The sequence below is a fragment of the Rattus norvegicus genome, chromosome 10 (genome assembly GCF_036323735.1).
Source record: "Rattus norvegicus strain BN/NHsdMcwi chromosome 10, GRCr8, whole genome shotgun sequence".
Classification (NCBI taxonomy): domain Eukaryota; kingdom Metazoa; phylum Chordata; class Mammalia; order Rodentia; family Muridae; genus Rattus; species Rattus norvegicus.
The window spans coordinates 82,837,752-82,856,832 of NC_086028.1; the positions used below are offsets into that span (position 1 = coordinate 82,837,752).

Here is a 19,081-nt window from a genome sequence, read left to right on the forward strand (position 1 = left end):
AATAGCTGCCCTCGTTATGCTTCCCTTGCTCCGTCTATCACTCAACCTCAGAACTGGAGTGATGCTTCCTTACAGAGGAGTAGACGGAGGCCTGGGGTGAAGCCGCCTCCTTTGGATTACCCTGGGGACTGTGGCAGAGCTGGACACTTAGAGCGGATTCCCCTGCTGACCCTAGTTTTTCTCCTCCTGCCCTCAGAGCTAGGCACAGCAGCAATGAGGGGTGCAGTGGGGTGCGGTGGGGTGAGGGAGGAAGAGAAAGAAAGGGAACAGCTTTGCCTCTGTTTCTCCATCTTCCTCTTGTCCTAACCTCTCCCTCTTTTGTGAAAACAACTCCTTCTTGTTCTCCTCCCCACTTTTCTTTTGTCCTAGAGATTCTTTTTATTTTTTATTATTTTTTATTTCTTTTAGTTTTTTAACCATACTTGGTATTTTTATTGGATATTTTTTCATTTACATTTCAAATGTTACCCCTTTCCCAGTTCCCCTCCAGAAACCCCCCATCACATCTCCCCTCCCCCTGCTTCTAAAAGGATGCTCCCCAACCTACCCACCCACCCACCCACTCCCTCCCACCTCCCTGCCCTGACATTTATTTGTTTGTTTTCTGTTTTTGTTTGTTTTGTGTTTCTTTTTAAATTAAGATATCATCTTTTTATTTACTGGGGTGAATGTTCGGAATTCAGATATTAACTTTGTGGGAATCGGTTCCCTCTTTCCTGGGACTTTAGCTCAGGTTGTCAGGTTTGGTGGCAGGTGTCTTTACCCACTGAGCCATCTCTCCACCCCACCTCATCCCACCCCGCTTCACCCCACACCACCCCACACACTTTTGAGACAGGGTTCTCACTATATCCCCTAGCTGGCCTGGGTATGTAGACCCAGGTTGTCCTAGAACTCATAGAAATCCACCTGCCCCTCATCTGCCTCTGCTTCCTGAGTAGTGGAATTAAAATGCAGTTCTTCATGTTTTAAAATTTGCATTTGGGGTTGGGAATTTAGGTCAACCGTAGAGCGCTTGCCTAGCAAGTGCAAGGCCCTGGGTTCGGTTCCCAGCTCCGAAAAAAAAAAAAAAAGAAAAAAGAGAAAAAAAAGAAAAATTTGCATTTGTGTGTCTGGTGTCTGAAGAGGCCATAAGAGAGGCCAGACCCCCTGAAACTAGAGTTATGAATGGTTGTGAGCTGCATGTAGGTGCTGGGGAATTGAACCCAGGACCTCTGAAGAGTAGCCAGTGCTCTTGACAACTGAGCCATTTCTCTAGCCTCAGGTTGTCAGGTGTGGACCATAAGCATCTTTTCCTGCTTAGCCATCTTGCCAGTATTGATCCCAAAGATGTGAGAAGACCACTGACACCAACTCAAATCATTATGGTCAATTTAATTAAAGCAAGTTTTTTTTTTTTTTAAGTTAATGTACACAGGCAGAGTTTGAGAGATCGGCATAGGAAGACAAGGTTTTTATAGCTCAGGATAGGGTGTTTCCAAATGAGGGATTTGGTGGAAAAAAAGGCAGGAGTATAGGGGTAGAACACTTGAGGTGGTGGTGACAAATACCTTTAATCCCAGCACTTGGGAGGCAGAGGCAGAGGCAGAGGCAGAGGCAGAGGCAGAGGCAGAGGCAGAGGCAGAGGCAGAGGCAGAGGCAGAGGCAGAGGCAGAGGCAGAGGCAGAGGCAGAGGCAGAGGCAGAGGCAGAGGCAGAGGCAGAGGCAGAGGCAGAGGCAGAGGCAGAGGCAGAGGCAGAGGCAGAGGCAGGCAGAACTCGGAGTTTGAGGCCAACCTGGTCTACAGAGTGAGTTCCAGGATAGCCAGGGTTACAGAGAGAAAGCCTGTCTCTAAAAACAATCAAATAACCAAACAGCACAGCAAAGGCATAACAAGGTAGTCATAATAATCTTTTGAAACAAAAGGTAGGGTTGCAAGATGGTCCTATCAACTTTTTGAAATAAAGACATGGTTGCCTTTTCTTGGGAACAGGCAGTCTAGAACCACGTGTGTTAAAGTTACAGGTAGGCCGTAGCCCAGTCCTTGAGAAACAGAGGGTTAATCATAATCTGGAATGAGCCTACTTTGTCTTTACTCTAAGACGGCTTTCAGGCCCAAGATGGAGGCAGGTTTCATTGTCAGCTCAGTAAACTTTCCAAGCGTCGCTACTCATGATAGTGCATACCTTTAACCTCAGCACTTGGGAGGCAGAGGAGGGTGTACTTATGCGGCTTTGAGGTCAGCCTGGTCTACAGACTGAATTCCAGGATAGCCAGGGTTACAGAGAGAGACCCAGTCTCAAACAAACAAGTAGATAACAGTTCACTGTTACCTTTTTGTGAGTGAAGATGTGCACCGGTGCAGATCTAAGTCAACAGCAAGTGTCTCTCTCAACCACTCTCTACCTAACCTTGAAAGGCTTTCACTGAACCTGGACCTCACTGACTCAGCTAGACGGGAAGGCCAGCCGGCCAGCCCCAGGGCTTCTCCTGTTTGTTTGGCTTTTTACATGAGCACTGAGCATTGGAACCCAGGTTTCCATGATCACCACCGCAAACACTTTAGCAATGGAGACATTTCTGGTGTCCTGCCCTATTTGCTTTTACATTTATTTATGTATTAGAAAGTGGAGCACGGATGCATGTCATGTGTAAAGGTCAGAGGAAACCTGTGGGAGTTGGTTTTCTCCTTCCACCTGTGTATCCTGGGGTTGAACTCAGACAGGCTTGGTGATAAGTGTCTTACCTGCTGGCTCTGTTACACTGCACTCTGCGCTCGCTCTCTCTCTCTCTCTCTTCCCCACCCCTCTTCTCCTTCCCCTCCCCCAGGTGTGTGTGTGTGTGTGTGTGTGTGTGTGTGTGTGTGTGTGTGTGTATGTGTGTGTGTATAGTTTCATGCTCATATGCTCACTTTATGGCCCAAACTGACATTAAACTCACAGTCTCACAGTGAGTCTCCTGCCTCGGCTTCTTTTTTTTTTTTTTTTTTGGTTCTTTTTTTCGGAGCTGGGGACTGAACCCAGGGCCTTGAGCTTCCTAGGTAAGCGCTCTACCACTGAGCTAAATCCCCAGCCCCCTGCCTCGGCTTCTTGAATCCTGGAATTACAGTATGAGCTGCCATGTTAGCTCTTCCCTTATATGTGCATTTGTGTATGTGGAGGCACATGTGGGGATACCACTGTGGGAGTCAGTCCTTTCCTTCCTCCATGTGGACCCCAGGGATTGAATATGGGTCATCAGGTTTGGTGGCAACCACCTTGTCTTAGTCAGGGTTTCTCTTTTTTTTTTTTTTTTTCTTTTTTTCAGAGCTGGGTGTCTGGTGTGTCTGAAGACAGTGACAGTATACTCAGACACATAAATAAATAAATAAATAATTTAAAAAAGAAATAAACTGAGATCCTGAAAGGTAAGGGATATTCCTAAGTTCGTCAAGCAGTGAATGACACTGCTGGGAACAGAATTCAGGTACTGTTCATTCATAGTTGTTCCCCTGGCCTCTCGGATGTTCCTCCCCCACGTGTGTGTGTGTGAGCATGTGTATATGTGTATGTGTGTATGCATGTGTATATGTGTGTACATGTGTGTATATGTATATGTGTGTATGTATGTATGTGTGTATGTGTGTGTAGGTATATGTATGTGTGTATTTGTGTGTGTGTATGTATGTGTGTATGTATGTATGTGTGTGTGTGTGCGTGCGTGTGTGTGTCTGTGTCTGTGTTCATGTGGCTGATTCTGTGTGCTGACTGAGAAGAGGGTAATGACGAACTCGTTTCTTGGTATCACTGGTAGCTAGATGACAGGAAAGCAGGCCTAAGAATCAGTTAATACTCTTCCCCTGAGGTGCTTGTGCTCTTCCTCTTTTAAAAAGCTTTTTCTAAGTGTAGCTAACATTTGTATAGTGTTTTTATTTTTTTTTCCACCTAATCCCCCATATAAATCCTGTCACAGTGGGATTATGACTGACCCACTTTTACAAATGGTACTCAAGTCCAGAGATGGTGATGACTGAGGCAGACTCTCACCGTGTAGAAGGACTAGACGAAACTCAGACTTCCTGTGGGATCTCTAAATCTTTTTAACTAGAACTTGAAACTTCTTAAGTCAAGTGCTAGGTTCTGACCACTGTAGCACACGCATTCCGGTCTCAATTTATAGTCTAGGCTGACACAGAACTCACAATCCTCCTGTCTCAGCCTCCCACAGGTTCTGGAGGGACAGGCATGTGACACCATATCTGGCTTAGAAGAAGCTCTTATATAACCTGTAAAAATGATTTATTTGGCGGGCCTACACGGGGCTGTAAACAGGGGCAGGCTGTGTCACTGCGGTGTGGTGGCTCCCACCGCTGAGTGACACGGTGTCCCTGGATGTCACCAGGGCGCACACCGAGAGGAACCTGCTTCGATGTACGTGTCATGGCTTAAAAACAGCTGCGATCCACCTGCGCGCGGGGGTGGCGGCGCAGCGGTGGGGGCCATGAAGAAGCCATGGGCACCGGACTGCGGGGGGCCCGCAGGCCAACTCGGAATCTGAAACCCTTGCTACCAAGAGCAACAGCTACCTGGTGACCGAGCCCATCATCGCTGAAACCACTCCACGTTGGCTACAGATCCTGCCACCTTGAAAATGTGCCCCGGTAACTGGCTGTGGGCCTCCATGACTTTTATGGCCCGCTTCTCCCGAAGCAGCTCAAGGTCCCCTGTTGGTACCCGAGGGATCCTGGAGGAGATGCCCAGTGTTCACCATCCCTTCCTCAATGTCTTTGAGTTGGAAAGGCTCCTCTACACAAGACAGCCTGTAACCATGCTGACGAGGTCTGGCTGGGCCTTTACCTCGGAGACCAGGACATGGCCAACAACTGCCGTGAACTTAGTCGCCTGGGCATCACCCACGTCCTCAACGCCTCACACAGCAGGTGGCAAGGCACCCTTGAGGCCTACAAGGGACTGGGCATCCGCTACCTGGGTGTTGAAGCTCACGACCCGCTAGCCTTTGACATGAGCGTCCACTTTCAAACCGCTGCGGACTTCATCCATTGGGCACTGAGCCAGCCAGGATCTTGGTGCACTGTGCGGTGGGAGTGAGCAGATCTGCCACCCTGGTGCTGGCCTACCTCATGCTGTACCACCACTTCACCCTTGTGGAGGCCATCAAGAAAGTCAAGGACCACTGAGGCATCATCCCCAACCAGGACTTCTTTTTTTTTTTTCTTTTCTTTTTTTTTCCTTTTCTTTTTTTTTTCTTTCTTTTTTTCGGAGCTGGGGACCGAACCCAGGGCCTTGCGCTTGCTAGGCAAGCGCTCTACCACTGAGCTAAATCCCCAACCCCTAACCAGGGCTTCTTGAGACAGCTCCTAGCCCTGGTCCATAGGCTGTGGCAGGGTCTAGAGGCATGAGCTGAAGGGGATCAGGCCAGGTCCCTAGGTGGTTTCCTGGCTCCCAGCTGGGAAGAGAAAGCCTGGGAGGCAAGTAGTAGAAAGGCCAGACAATCTATCCTCCCCTAGTGGCAGGAAAGCCAAGAGTCCCAAGACCACTGTAGCTCTTTGTGGATGGGGATGGAGGGCCAGGTTGGGCAATGTGATCGGTGGGGGCTGCTGACCGGAAGCAGTGGGGCTGTAAGTTGAGCATGGTTCTATGATTAGGATATCCCCGAGTTCCAGCAGGGTACGCCCAAATGACTCAGAATCTCTTCCCCTCATTGCGTTCAAGTGTCCCCCTCTCTCACTTTCCACACAAAAGGACCACTGCCTTGAAGTACCTGAGCAGTGGGGATGTCAGGGACGCACGCAGCAACATGGATGCGAAGGAAGGTTGTACAGGTTGCAGAAAACAACACAGAGTCGGTCGGTGATGGAGTGGTGTGATCATCACCAATCCAGAGGGAGAAACCTACCCCTGTGTAACTCCAGGAAGAGGAGGCGTGTGAGGACTGACAGGACACCCTACCGGAGCTGCTTGGGGTCAAATGACTTGGAGTGTTTAGGTGGTCGTATTCTCACTGAAAACCACGCGTCTGGAATAAAAATAAAGAAGTGGAAGAAAGAAAAAGATTTATTTAACGTATATGAGAGCTTCATCTGCCTATACACCTGCAGGCCAGGAGAGGGCGCCAGATCTCATTATAGATGGTTATGACCCACCATGTGGCTGGTGGAATTGAACTCTGGAAGAGCAGCCAGAGCTCTCAACCACTGAGCCGTCTCTCCAGCCCCCCTCTTGTATCTCTTTTAGTGAAAGAGATGCGAAGGTGCGATGGTTGCTTTTAAAGTTGGCTTGGCACAAATTGGAATCACCATGTCGCGAGCCTAAGGAATTGTCCAGATTGCCATGATGGAAATGGGAGTTGAATGTGGAGCGCCCCCTTCAGGTAGCAGTCCAGTTTATAAGGGCCAATGGCTGTAGGAAGATTGTGTTTTGCTCGGTTGGTCTTCTCTCTTGTCAAGAGTTCGTTTACTCTGTTGCTGCAGCTGCTCCTTTTCCTTGGCTGATTTTGAAATAGCATTTCTAGGGATCCATCACTGACTGGTCAACAGCTAATCCGGTTTTTGGTGTAAGACTGGGAGTGTTCAGGTACCCAGGCCCAGGGACTGAGCAGCTCTGGGCTTCTCAGCCTTTCAGTGTGAGACAACTGTTGTTACTATTGCGCTATAAGCTTATTTAATGGATTCTTTATATATGCATATATGATATATGTTTGATATATATATGTAATTTTAAAAATTCTATTGGTTCTGTTCCTCTAGAGAACCCAGATGAGGCATAGAAACACCTTCAAGCTGAGAGTCGTGGGGGCAGGAGGATTGTGGGTTCCATGCCAGTCTTAGTAGGGAGACCTGTCTCAAAACAAAGCCTAACTTAATTGTAATCAAAGTCACACAAAAGTTTTTTCTAAATTTATTTGTATACTTATTTTTGATACAGGGTCTTACTATGTATCCCTGACCATTCTGGAACTCAGTATGTAGACCAGGCTGGCCTGGAACTCACAGAAATTCATCTGCCTCTGCTTCCTGAGTGCTAGGATTAAATTAAGGTGGGTTTTTTTCCCTTTTTTTTTTTTTTTTAAGATTTATTTATTTTATGGGTGGGAGTACACTGTTGACACACCAGAAGAGGGCATTGGATCTCACTACAGATGGCTGTGAGACACCATGCGGTTGCTGGGAATTGAACTCAGGTCCTCTGGAAGAGCAGTCAGTACTTTTAACAGCTGAGCTATCTCTCCAGCTCCCTAGGGTTCTTTTTTATTTTTTTATTTTTTATTTTTTTTTCGGAGCTGGGGACGAAACCCAGGGCCTTGCGCTTGCTAGGCAAGCGCTCTACCACTGAGCTAAATTCCCAACCCAAGGTTCCTTTTTAAATACTTTTCCCAGACACGGGGTTTAGGCCTGGACTATTAAGGAAGTAGAAGTAGAGAGAGGTGATATTTTCATCCCCCCCTTTCCGATTTTGTCCTTAAATAATTACCTAGAACTATAAAACCCCAATTACCCCATGGCTGATGCAGGTAGCCTCTTGGGGTAAAAATAAAGCAACTGGACAGCAGAGGGCGCAGTAGAGCTGCGGTTGTTGCCTTCCCGGACTGATCTCCATGGCATGGGCCAGGAATCCTGGTTTTTATTTTAGGTGGCTAGTGTTCTGGGGTTTATAGCACCTAACTTTCTTTCCTTTTCGTTCTCTTTCAGTCTTCTTTCTTTTCTTTTCTTTTCTTTTCTTTTCTTTTCTTTTCTTTTCTTTTCTTTTCTTTTCTTTTCTTTCCTTTCCTTTCCTTTCCTTTCCTTTCCTTTCCTTTCCTTTCCTTTTTCCCCCCTTTCCTTGCCTCTCCTTATCGTCTAGAAATCTAGGGTAAGATGAGAAGTACCGGGGGCAGCAAGGGTAGAGGAGAAGAAAAAAATCTTTGCAGCCAGACTAGTTGTAAATTCCACTTCATCGTTTCGAACTGACTGACCATAGCTAAATATCTCCCTGTGTGTCAGTTTGTTTTTTCATTTACAAGAGTGACTGCTAATTCTGATTCTATATTTCTATATTAAAGGTCTACTGCATGTCAGTCATTGACATTACACTCTGACAGAGAGTCCATGAGGGACAGATAACAAACATAACCTTCTGGAATTTATATTTTACCAGGGGAGGTTTATTTTTTTAAGATTTATTATTTTTTTATTATTGTTTTTGATTTGTTTGAGATATGGTCTCACTATGTAGCTCAGGCTGTCTTGGAACTCACTCTGTAGACCAGGCTGGCTTTGAACTCACAGAAATCCTCCTGCCTTTGCCTCCTGAGTGCCAGGATTAAAGATGTGCACCATCACACCAAGCTTTAATATATACATATATATATACACACACATATATATATATAATCTTTTAATGCATATGATGGTTGTTGTATTTGCTTGTCTATTTATTTACCATGTGTGAGTCTGGTGCCCAAGAGGTCCAGAAAAAGGCATTAGATTCCATTACCGATAATTGTGAGCCACCATGTGGTTGAACTCAGGACCTCCGGAAGGACAGTCAGTGCTATTAACCACTGAACCATCTCTCCAGCTCCATGATGTGTTTTATATTTAATTACCTGTGTGTGAGTATGCCCATGTGAAAGCTAGAGGGATTTGATTCCCCGGAACTGGGGTTACCGGTGGCTTTGAGCTGCCCGATGTGGTTGCTGGGAGTTGAAGTTGGGTCTTCTGGTAGAGCAGTCTGCACTCCTAACTGCTGAGCCATCTCTCTGGACAGAGGTTTAATCAAATCACACATGTGCAACTAAGCGGAACAAAGACTTGGTCTTCAAGTTCAGAGAGAGGGTACATCTCCCTGGTGTCCTGAGGGGAAAGTTCAATCTGAGGGCGGGCCAGTTCACAAAGCACAAAGAGAGAGAAACTTTATCTGGGAAAGATTAGTTAGGCAGAGGATGCTGTTCATTTGTGGAGCTACAGTTTCACTTTGGAGGTATGAACTTTGGATTTGCTCCCCGACACTGCAAAAAAGGGGGGGGGGTGTCAAATAACAGATGAAAGGCCTGTATCTGCTGAAAATGGCTGTGTTAGTGGAACTGAGCCACAGCGGATTGACAAGATACAGTTTGGTGAGCAATGTGTAAGACCTAGGAGGTGGGGAGACCATCAGAGCCCTATATGTCTCGTAGAGGAGCTTTCTCTCCATCCAAAGAATAAAGAAAGCGTGCACAATTACAATTACAGGCTGTGGGGCTGGCTGTTCTTCCGGAGGTTCTGAGTTCAACTCCCAGCACCCCATGTGGCAGCTCAAAACCATCTATAATGGGTCTGATGCTACCTTTTGGTGTTCAGACAAATATATAAGTAAATAAACCGTTACAATCACAGGATGTGAGCAAACTTCTATTTCGAAATGGCCCCACTGGGCTGGGAAGATGGCTCTGTAAATGTGCCTGCTGCTCACTGACTGGAGCTCATCAGTTTGGCTAGGTTGGTTGGTCAGTGAGCTCCAGGGGGTCCACCTCACCCCAAGTGCTAAGGTCACAGACACATTCTGCTCTGCCTGGCTTTGATACTGTGCTGGGGATCCAAACTCAAGTCCTTATATTGGTGAGAGTCCCTGTCTAAAAAGAGGTGTGTGTGTGGGGGAGCTGGGTGGTGATGGCACACGCCTTTATTCTCAGCACAGACATGTATCTGAGTTCGAGGCCAGCCAGGGCTACACAGAGAAACCCTGTATAAAAAAAGGGGGTGAGGTGCAGGAGAGGAAGAAAGAAAGAGATGGAGGAACCTGGAGAGATAGCTCAGCAGAAAACAGCGTGTTCTGCTCTTGCAGAGGACCACAACTCAGTTTTCACACCCATGTCCGGTGACTTACGGCAGCTAATAATTACAGTTCTAGGGGATCTGATGCCCTTTCTGGGAATCTGCACACGAATCTGCACACACGCATGCATACACATACATTTTTTTAAAAAAGTGATTATGGGAGTGATTCCGCTTTACATCTCCGTTACATTAGGAACAACACAAAAAAGTTAAACTCTCCCAGTCATTGGAACCAGTTCAGACTCAGCAACGTTACCCCCATTAATGATGATTTGATCAGGTTTTGCTTTTTCACTGTCCTCTTGCATCAACAGAAGAAAAACATTCGTAAGAATTCTTGTTACAATTTACACTCCTTGGATACTTGTCACCAGTTTGGAAAGGGCTGGGAATGAGGTATGATGGACGAATTTTTGATAAGCCTGTGTCACGTCTTGGATTCTCTCAACATGACATATACGCTGTGACAACAGTCGGTGGAAGTATGCATCTGACAGTCAGCCATACAGAATTGGCTATTGTATATTTTTATTTCTCGGAAATTGCGTACATGCTTTACGTCAGTCAAATTCATGATGAAATTATGTTAACTATATACACACCCGGCCTTCCCCGCAAAGAACCAATTGTTTTAGCACTGAAGAGCAGCACATCGCGGGATCTACAACACATTTTTCATGTAGTCATTCCACAATTCAGGGGATTCAGACTTAATGAAATGACTTAACCAAGGTCACACATCCCAGTCAACAATGATTGGACAAGACCCACAGACAGTGCCAAGGGCCGCGACCCTCTCCCAGGTCCAGACCCGGGTCCCAAGGCCTGCTCTGCTCTACATAGGAAAGTGGACAGGGCCTGGGCGCCCAGGAAGTGAAAAAACAGGGGTCGGTGCTCGAGACCAACGAGGCCACAGAAGCAGCAAACGGCCAATAGCTACTAGGGTCGAGAGCAACGTCAGGCATAGTGGAGATCGACGCTGCGCACCCTGGGGAAGGGGGCGGAACCTGAACAGGAAGTGACGTCTCGGGGGCGGTCCTCGGCGGCGGCGCGCGGCCTGGGCTCGCGCTGGGCTCCGCGCGCCCCCCGCCCCCTCTATGAGGCAGAGGCCGCGGCGGCCGTTAGAGCTGTCGCTCCGGGGGCCGCGGCGGGCGGGGCTCCGGCGGGGCCCGGCCTAGTCCCCACCCAGCCCGGCTCCCAGCCGCCCGCCCTCCCTCCCTTACCCCGATGCAAGGGGCCGAGCTCCGGGACGGCGAGGCGGCGGCGGCGGCCGCTTCGTACCGGGTCCTGAGCCGCCTTCTCGGCTATGGAGAGGCGGCCCCCGAGCCAGGCCCGCCGCCGCCGCCCCCGGGCCATGGCCCGCCGCCGCCACCCTTCCTCGCGCGGCCCGGCTCGCGGGGCGCCCGGCCGCCGCAGCTGATGGTGTTCCGCAACGTGGGGCGGCCGCCGGAGGAGGAGGACGCGGAGGCGGCCCCGGAGCCGGGACCCTCGGAACTGCTGTGTCCCCGACACCGCTGTGCGCTGGATCCCAAGGCCCTCCCGCCGGGCTTGGCGCTCGAGCGGACCTGGGGTCCGGTGGCTGGACTAGAGGCGCAGCTGGCGGCACTGGGGCTCGGACAGCCGGCGGGGCCGGGGATCAAGACTGCGGGCGGAGGCTGCTGTCCGTGCCCGTGCCCCCCGCAGCCGCCGCCGCCGCAACCCCCGCCGCCTGCTGCCGCCCCGCAGGCCGGGGAAGACCCCACGGAGACGAGCGACGCGCTGCTGGTCCTGGAAGGCTTGGAATCGGAGGCCGAAAGCCTGGAGACTAACAGCTGCTCGGAAGAGGAGCTCAGCAGCCCGGGCCGTGGAGGAGGAGTGGGTGGCCGGCTGCTGCTGCAGCCTCCGGGCCCCGAACTACCCCCGGTGCCCTTTCCGCTGCAGGACTTGGTCCCTCCAGGGCGCCTGAGCCGAGGGGAGCAGCAGCAGCAGCAACCTCCCCCACCGCCGCCGCCTCCCGGGCCCCTTCGGCCGCTCGCAGGCCCTTCTCGAAAGGGCTCCTTCAAAATCCGCCTCAGCCGCCTGTTTCGCACGAAGAGCTGCAACGGTGGCTCGGGCGGTGGGGATGGGACCGGCAAGAGGCCTTCGGGAGATCTGGCAGCTTCAGCTGCGAGCCTGACAGACATGGGAGGCTCTGCGGTCCGGGAGCTGGATGCGGGGAGGTGAGATTGGTTTGGGGGTGGGCAGGCGACAAAAGTTCCATTTCTTGTTTCGTTTCCCTCATTTCCTCTGCTGCTAACACGATACTGTCAGTTCTCAAGCTGTGGACTTCAGGGGGAGGCAGACACTTGGGACTAAAGGTGGTGACATCTTGCATTAGATCAGAGCTAATTGTGGAAACAGCTTTCGCTCTTGGAGAGTTCACACTCTGACACTTTTCAGTGGGTTAGCATCTTGCTGGGGATGATTTGAAGCCCTGTCTCACCTTCCATCCCTGTACTGGCCCCACTTTTTTAAGTACCTCCTCCCACGACTGTTATTACTAACATTGCTGGGAGGTTGCTGGAAATGTGTGGCCTTGGGGCCACAAAGCTGGTGTCAGTCACCTGTCTGTTATTATCTTGATCATCTTGCTTGTTCTCTCTGTACACCTGCCTCCACTCTCTTCACAAGTACATGCATGCAAATAGCCTGAAGAGTCCGGCCAGCAATTAGCTGGGCAGCTCCATTCTTAATATTCTCCCGGTTGGTCCTAAATACTTGCTGTCCAAAGCCTGTGTGCTGACCACATTCTGGGAATGGCTTTATGCTTGCACTCTCACTTTCACACGGATGTGAGAATTCTAAGGGAGGTATAGCATTGACTTCTAGGCCAATCAATGGCAATTCTAGACTTAAATGTTGAGTTGTTCCCCTGATTTTCTAAGAAGTGGCTAGACTTTTGACTGTCAGGACATAGTTCTGTAGTGTCAGTTTAGAAAGCTGTCAGCTTTTGCAGCCGTGAATGAGTCTTACCTTGTGGTTTAACGTTGTGATTTGTAGTTCTGAATTTGTCTTAGACTTGAATTGGTGGCTTTTGTTTTTTAGACAAGGTTTTTTATTTTTTGTTTTTTATGTTGATCAGGCTTGCTTTTAATTCACTATATATCACAGACTGGTCTGGATCTCTTGATCTTCCTTCCTACCTCCTCCCAAGGGCCAGGATTTCAGGCCTGCTGCTGGAATTGGTCTTGGTATGGTCTATGTGATGCACTCTTGAAACATATAGACAGCAACAGAGCAAGACTGACAAGCAGCTAAATTGATAACTTTGCTGAGCACTAGAATCTTGGAGGGTAGGGGGAACATTGAAAGATAAAGTATGTCTGGGCCCAATTTTAATTTTTTACAGCTCCCTAGTTTATCCCTGATCACAAACCACCCATTCTTGGACATGGATTCTCAAGGGAACTTGAATGCTCCAAGATAAAGGTGCAGGTTTATTTTGGCTTTGTTGCCATTTCTGAACATCTGCGCCCTGGGCCAAACCCAGATCCCTGATTGTTTGCCTCAGTGCATAGTACCCCTTTATGTAGGGCCTGTTTTATTTTATTATTATTATTATTATTATTATTATTATTATTATTATTATTATTAGTGTGTGTGTGTGTGTGTGTGTGTGTGTGTGTGTGTGTGCGCGCGCGCAAATTCCTGCTGAGAGCTCAGGTCTTGAAAAGTATGGTTACTGAAACAGTTCCCCAACCCCCACAGTGGCAGGCTCTGTATTTGATGCTCCACTTACCAACATGGATGAAATTTGCACTAGCTGAGGGTGAGGGCAGGGTTGAAGCTGTGGGTAATGACATAGGGTGGATTGATCATTTCCTTGTGGTTTGTCTTGCCTTTGTTCCACATTGACCAGGACTTGCTCTAAGATTCCTGAGACAAGTATGAGGTGTGGCGTGAAATTAGCTGCTTCTTCTAATAGATTAGGAAGTGGAAAAGGCATACACCATTGGATGGTGTTTTGCCTTGGAAGCAGAATTTAATGGTCATTGGCTGCTCTGTCACCAACCGTCACTCTAAGCACAATACAGATTTCTGCTGCAGAGCAAATTAGGTTGTACCTCTGCAAAGAAGCTTAGTTCAGGGCAGTGGAGAAATACATTTTTTGGTCCAAGAGCTTTTTCTGATGAATTGGAGAAGAGCTAGGTATTTGTGTGTAAACATTTGGTTGACTGCTATTTGGAGGCAGCATGTCACATAGAGAGAATTAGGAAAGTCTGGATTCTATTTGGAAGTTGAGCATTAGCTGTGATTCGGAGGACAGGTTTGTCATCTTTGTCCTCCCCTTTGATCTGTGAAGTAGGACAGCTGTGAACTGTCCTGTTCATGTCCTTACAGGAGTAGAGGGAAGATGTGAAAACTGGATGGAATACTTACTTCATGCTTTTTGGAAGAGAAGTGATACGATTGACTTGGGACTTTTTTCTGTGCTAAGCTTTGGTGCTGCTTGCTGTCTTCTCCACACTTAACTCTGTGCCAGTCTTGCTGGCAGCCTCTAGGCTGTGAGAACCTTGCTAAGTCTGGCCAGGGTAGTTGTGATTTCTGTGGATCTGTCTCCTAAGCAAGTCCTCTCTTGTTGGGAAGAACAGTGGCTTGGGTTTGCACTTGATCTTGTTTTAAATGGTAGCACCTTAAGCTCTGAGGACATTCAGCCTTTTGCCAGTTATGAGGCTTCTGTGTCTACTGCTTGAAGGTAATTATGGGCCTCTGCTGTCTTTGCTATGTAATTTGGGGCATTTACTGTAACCTCAGGCATAATTCTCTTTGCTCTCCTCAACATTTACCTTTCCCATCTACACGTTTCCCACAGCTATCAATTTTGATGAGAGTTTCCTAACAGTCATTTTTATAAGGCTTGGCAGTCAGAATTTCTATTGGTGAACAACTTCCTTTTGAGTTTCTTATGTGGAGCTGCCGGGATATACAAGTCCTAAGAGTAATATAGTGGTGGGGGCTGGCACTAGAGAGGTGGCTTAGAAGATGTGAGCGCTTGCTGACCTTGTAGAAGCCCAGAGTTTGATTCCCACACACATAGGTTGGGCACCCAGGTCGGGTAGCTCCTGACCATCTGTAACTCCAGCTTCACGGGATCAAATGTCCTTTTTTGATCTCAGCAGGTACATGTACACATGTCTACACACACACACACACACACACACACACACACACACACACACAAACTATAAATCTTTAAAAGCAAAAGAGTAAAAGAGTAGTGTGAGGGTCAGCAGGATAACTCAGCAGATAAAGGTGATTGCTGTAAAGCCTGGTGACTTGAGTTTGGGACCCACATGGTGGAGGGTGTACCAACCCTCACAGCTTGTCCTCCAACCTCTGTATGCCTGCACCCACTTCCAGTTCCTTAAAAATAAATAAATGTAGCTCATATTGTTAATCCCAGCACCCAGGAGGCAGAGACGAGCAGATCTCTGAGTTGGAGGCTAGCTCAGTCTGTATAACAAGTTCCAGGCTAGCCAGAAGTGCATAGATCCTGTCTCAACAGTTTTTTTTACTTTCTATTAAAAAAAATAATAGTATGAGTTAGCTTTGAGAACTCTTTAAAGTGAAGTAAGATTGCGCTGCCAACTAATCAGCTTTCTGTTCTGAGAGCTGGGCTAGGCCTTATACCACACATATGTCAAAATTCAGAGAGCTGGGCTTCATGCCTGTGGGCCTTGGTATAATATAGAGCTTTGCTATTTCAGGAAAAACAGTGGAGTTTCCTTGTCTGTTTCACATATGTTGAGCTGATTGTCTTCCATCAGATTTGGTGAATAATAGCATGCCTCTGCCCTGTTTGAATCTCCTCACAAATACTCACTCAGTTGGGAATAGGTTCCTTATCTGAGGGTTTGTCTTTGAGTTTAACATTGAGGCTGTTCCTGGCCGGCTTAATGGTCGTGTAGTGAAGAAATGGAGAACAGTTCTGTAGTGATTTTTGATTTGTTTGCGGAAAAAAGGTGCAATTCTGGATGGTGTTTGGCATGAGTCCGGGGCCTGCTGTCATGGGTAGACTTGGCCGACAGCAGAAACTTACTGTTTCTTTGGGTCTTGAGAGCCAGGAGAGAGGGATGTGTTTGATTGCTGTTTTGTTCCTTCATTTTTTTTTTTTTTTTAAGATTTATTTTATTCATATGAGCACACTGTAGCTGTCTTCAGACACACCAGAAGAGGGCATCAGATGTCATTACAGATGGTTGTGAGCCACCATGTGGTTGCTGGTAGTTGAACTCAGGACCTCAGGAAGAGCAGTCAGTGCTCTTTTTTTTTTTCTTTTTTTCTTTTTTTCCGGAGCTGGGGACCGAACCCAGGGCCTTGCGCTTGCTAGGCAAGCGCTCTACCACTGAGCTAAATCCCCAACCCCAGCCAGTGCTCTTAACCACTGAGCCATCTCTCCAGCCCTTGTTTCTTCGTTCTTACTTTTGATTTTATTAAACAAGATTTTATGCTCTCCATTTTTTTTTTTTTCCGGGGCTGGGGACCGAACCCAGGACCTTGCGCTTCCTAGTCAAGCGTTCTACCACTGAGCCAAATCCCCAACCCCTTTAAACAAGATTTTAAAATGTCCATGTCTGTATGAACTTGCACACATATGTAGGTGCCTGATGAGGTTGAAAGAGGACATTGGATCCCATAGGTCTGGTGTTACAGGCAGTTGTGAGCCTAACTTGGGTGCTGGAACCAAACTCATGTCCTCTGGAAGAGCAGCAAGTAACAGCTGATCCATCTCTCAGCCCCTTTTCTTTTCCCACCCCCTTCTGTCCTTTTGAGACACAGTCTCACAATGTGGTCTGGACTGGTCAATTTATCTTCCTGTCTCAGCTTCCTGAGCTCTGGGATTATAGGTGTGCGTACCATTATGCCTGGTCTTGTATAGCCCGGGATGGCTTCAGACTTATTCTGTAAGTGTTCAAGGCTGGTGTTCAGCCCATTCTCCTGCTTCCACCTCCCAAATGCTGAAATCACAGGCTCAAAGGGGCCTTGAGTCATAACATGGCATGCTGGAAGCAAGGTGACACTGTGGTGTGGTAAGCTGTGCTTGGGTTTTGTTTCGTGTTCTGTTGGCCTTTCCAACTATCCTTTAAAGAACTGCTTGTGGTTGTCAGCTCTCATAGAGTGAGTTCCCTGGCATTACTTTTTTTTTGTCTGTCCAGTTGATTCTTGTGCCTTAAATATTCTTCTTGCCAACATCATTCCTGAGGTTTTCGGATTAGACTGTGGCCCTTGGCTTTTCCCTAGGAGTTCCCTCCATCGGTTTTTAGTCGGTGTACAACAGAGTTTTGGATCTGACCTTGCTCACAGATGTCTGTGTGTTGGAAGTGAAAATGAACACATGGTTTTTGTGCCTGTAGCACATGAACAGCTTATGACGTGCTGGAAATGGCACAGGCTGCCTGACTTGGCACTGAGCGCCTCAGCAGGGCAGAGGTGCATTGGAGCCACACAGTCTAGTATTTGGGCATCTTAGTTCGGAAGGTGCTTTAGGAAAGGACACATGAAACTTTCAGGGATAAAGGGATTTATGGACAGGAGTGGTGTACAGTACAATTCATTGTTTGTATTTTAGGTTCCAAGGAATTTGAAAACTGGCCAATGGTTACATCTATGTGCGATTGTCCTGTTTAGTCTAGCGCTTCTAACTCCTTTTATCTCATTAATCTGTTGCAATGCAGACCATTTGCAGAGTGGAAATGGATAGGGTGCTCTCTTACCTACAGTTCAGCCAGTAACAGAGCTGACTCAAAGGACAGCAAGCTCCCCAAAAGATCTTTGTCTAAAGTCCCAGTCATGTGAGTGGGACTTGGCCCACCTCTCTGGTAAGTCTGTTCTAAGATGAAAGTGGCCACGCCCACTGGCCACGTTAGGTGGCTTTTTTTTTTTTTTTCTTTTCTCTAGGAGCTGGGGACCGAACCCAGGGCCTTGCGTTTGCTAGGCAAGTGCTCTACCACTGAGCTAAATCCCCAACCCCGTTAGGTGGCTTTACTCGAATGCCCTAGTGCTTTTCAGATTGATGTGGGAAGTTATTAACACGTGAATGTAGTATGGATGGTTAATTTGAAATTTTATTTGGGCTAGAGATGTAGCTTAATTGGTAGAGTGCTTGTCTGGATTGCTTAGAGCCGTGGGTTAAATTCCCAGCACTTCAAACTATGTGTATTTGGAGGCCTAGGATGGTAGCTTAGTTGGTAGAATGCTTGCCTTTAATGACTGAAGCCTCGAGTGTAATCTCTAGCACTTCATAAAGCGAGCATGCTGCACCTCATAAACGCGTACGGTGGTACATTCTTGTCACCGTGGCACTGAGGAGGGCAGGCAGGAGGGTCAGACATAGTTTAGAAATACTTTATCTGGACTCAAGTGTTGCTTTCCTCGGTATGCATTGTCCCCAGGTAACTACCATCCTCAGGTCTATGTTGGTCATTTCATTGCTTTGTTTCTCAGTCATCTAGATAGGCTTTTCGTGAGTGACTCACATTAGAGTGCTTCCAGGGCAGGGTCCTTGAGATAGGAAATGGAATTTCAGTTAGGCAGCACTCCCCAAAGAGAGAAGGAAGTACACAGTTAATTGGTAGCCATTCGGTGCCTTATACCTTTTACCACAAAGCACCCATCTTTGCCAGGAAAAAACATCTAGTACTTTCAGATGGTTTTGCCTGGGTTTAAATTCAGATGTTTTTCTTTTTCTAGATCCTAGAAACTATGATTTCTCTTTAAAATGTCGGGGGTGGGAGAGAAGATGAGAGGGCCTCCGCAAGACTGTGCTTGGATACTGCCCTTCCTCAGAGCTTGGCACGGGGAGACGAGTCCCCGCATGGGCAGATGGCAGAGTGATGCTGTTTCCTTTGAAAAGAGGCAAACTGCCAAATGGCTGAGGTGTGAACCTTTCGAAAGGCCAGTGCTTTGGGTTTCTACTTGCTGAGTTTAATGTTGTACCCACAAGTTATCAAATAAAAGTCATCTGGGGAGCTTCTCAGCTGCTTAGAGTTCACGTCCAGTGGGCCGAACTTTCCTTTGGGTTTGGCACTAAGCTGTAGTCATGAGCAACTTTTATAAATGGAGGCCATGTGTGGTTGAATCTTGTTTTTCTGTGGCCATGTCACCATGTGGACTGTGGATGGATTCAAGACCTCTTAGAAGGAAGCTGCCTGTGTCTCTCATCTCTTTCTTTGAGACAGAGTCTCTGTAGCTGTGGCTGGCCAGGGACTCATTCTGTAGATGAGGCTAGTTTGAACTCACAGAGATCTGTTTCTGCATCTCTGAAGGTGTGTGCTTTTTTTTTTTTTTTTT

General features: G+C 47.8%; 1 protein-coding gene and 1 pseudogene across 4 annotated transcripts in view; both read left to right on the forward strand.

Annotated features, from left to right (window-relative positions):
- Window positions 1-4,010: 4,010 nt before the first annotated feature.
- Window positions 4,011-8,301, forward strand: LOC108352126 (dual specificity protein phosphatase 26 pseudogene; annotated as a pseudogene).
- Window positions 8,302-10,773: 2,472 nt separating this feature from the next.
- Window positions 10,774-19,081, forward strand: part of Socs7 (suppressor of cytokine signaling 7) — a 36,677-nt gene continuing 28,369 nt past the window's right edge. The window contains exon 1 of one of the 4 annotated variants that reach the window (XM_039087730.2): window positions 10,774-11,970. In XM_039087730.2, coding sequence (XP_038943658.1) covers window positions 11,000-11,970 — 971 coding nt within the window. In that variant the 5' untranslated portion in view covers window positions 10,774-10,999. The remainder of the gene's footprint in view (window positions 11,971-19,081) is intronic. The other 3 variants (XM_039087731.2, XM_039087729.2, NM_001427009.1) reach the window with 3 other exon arrangements.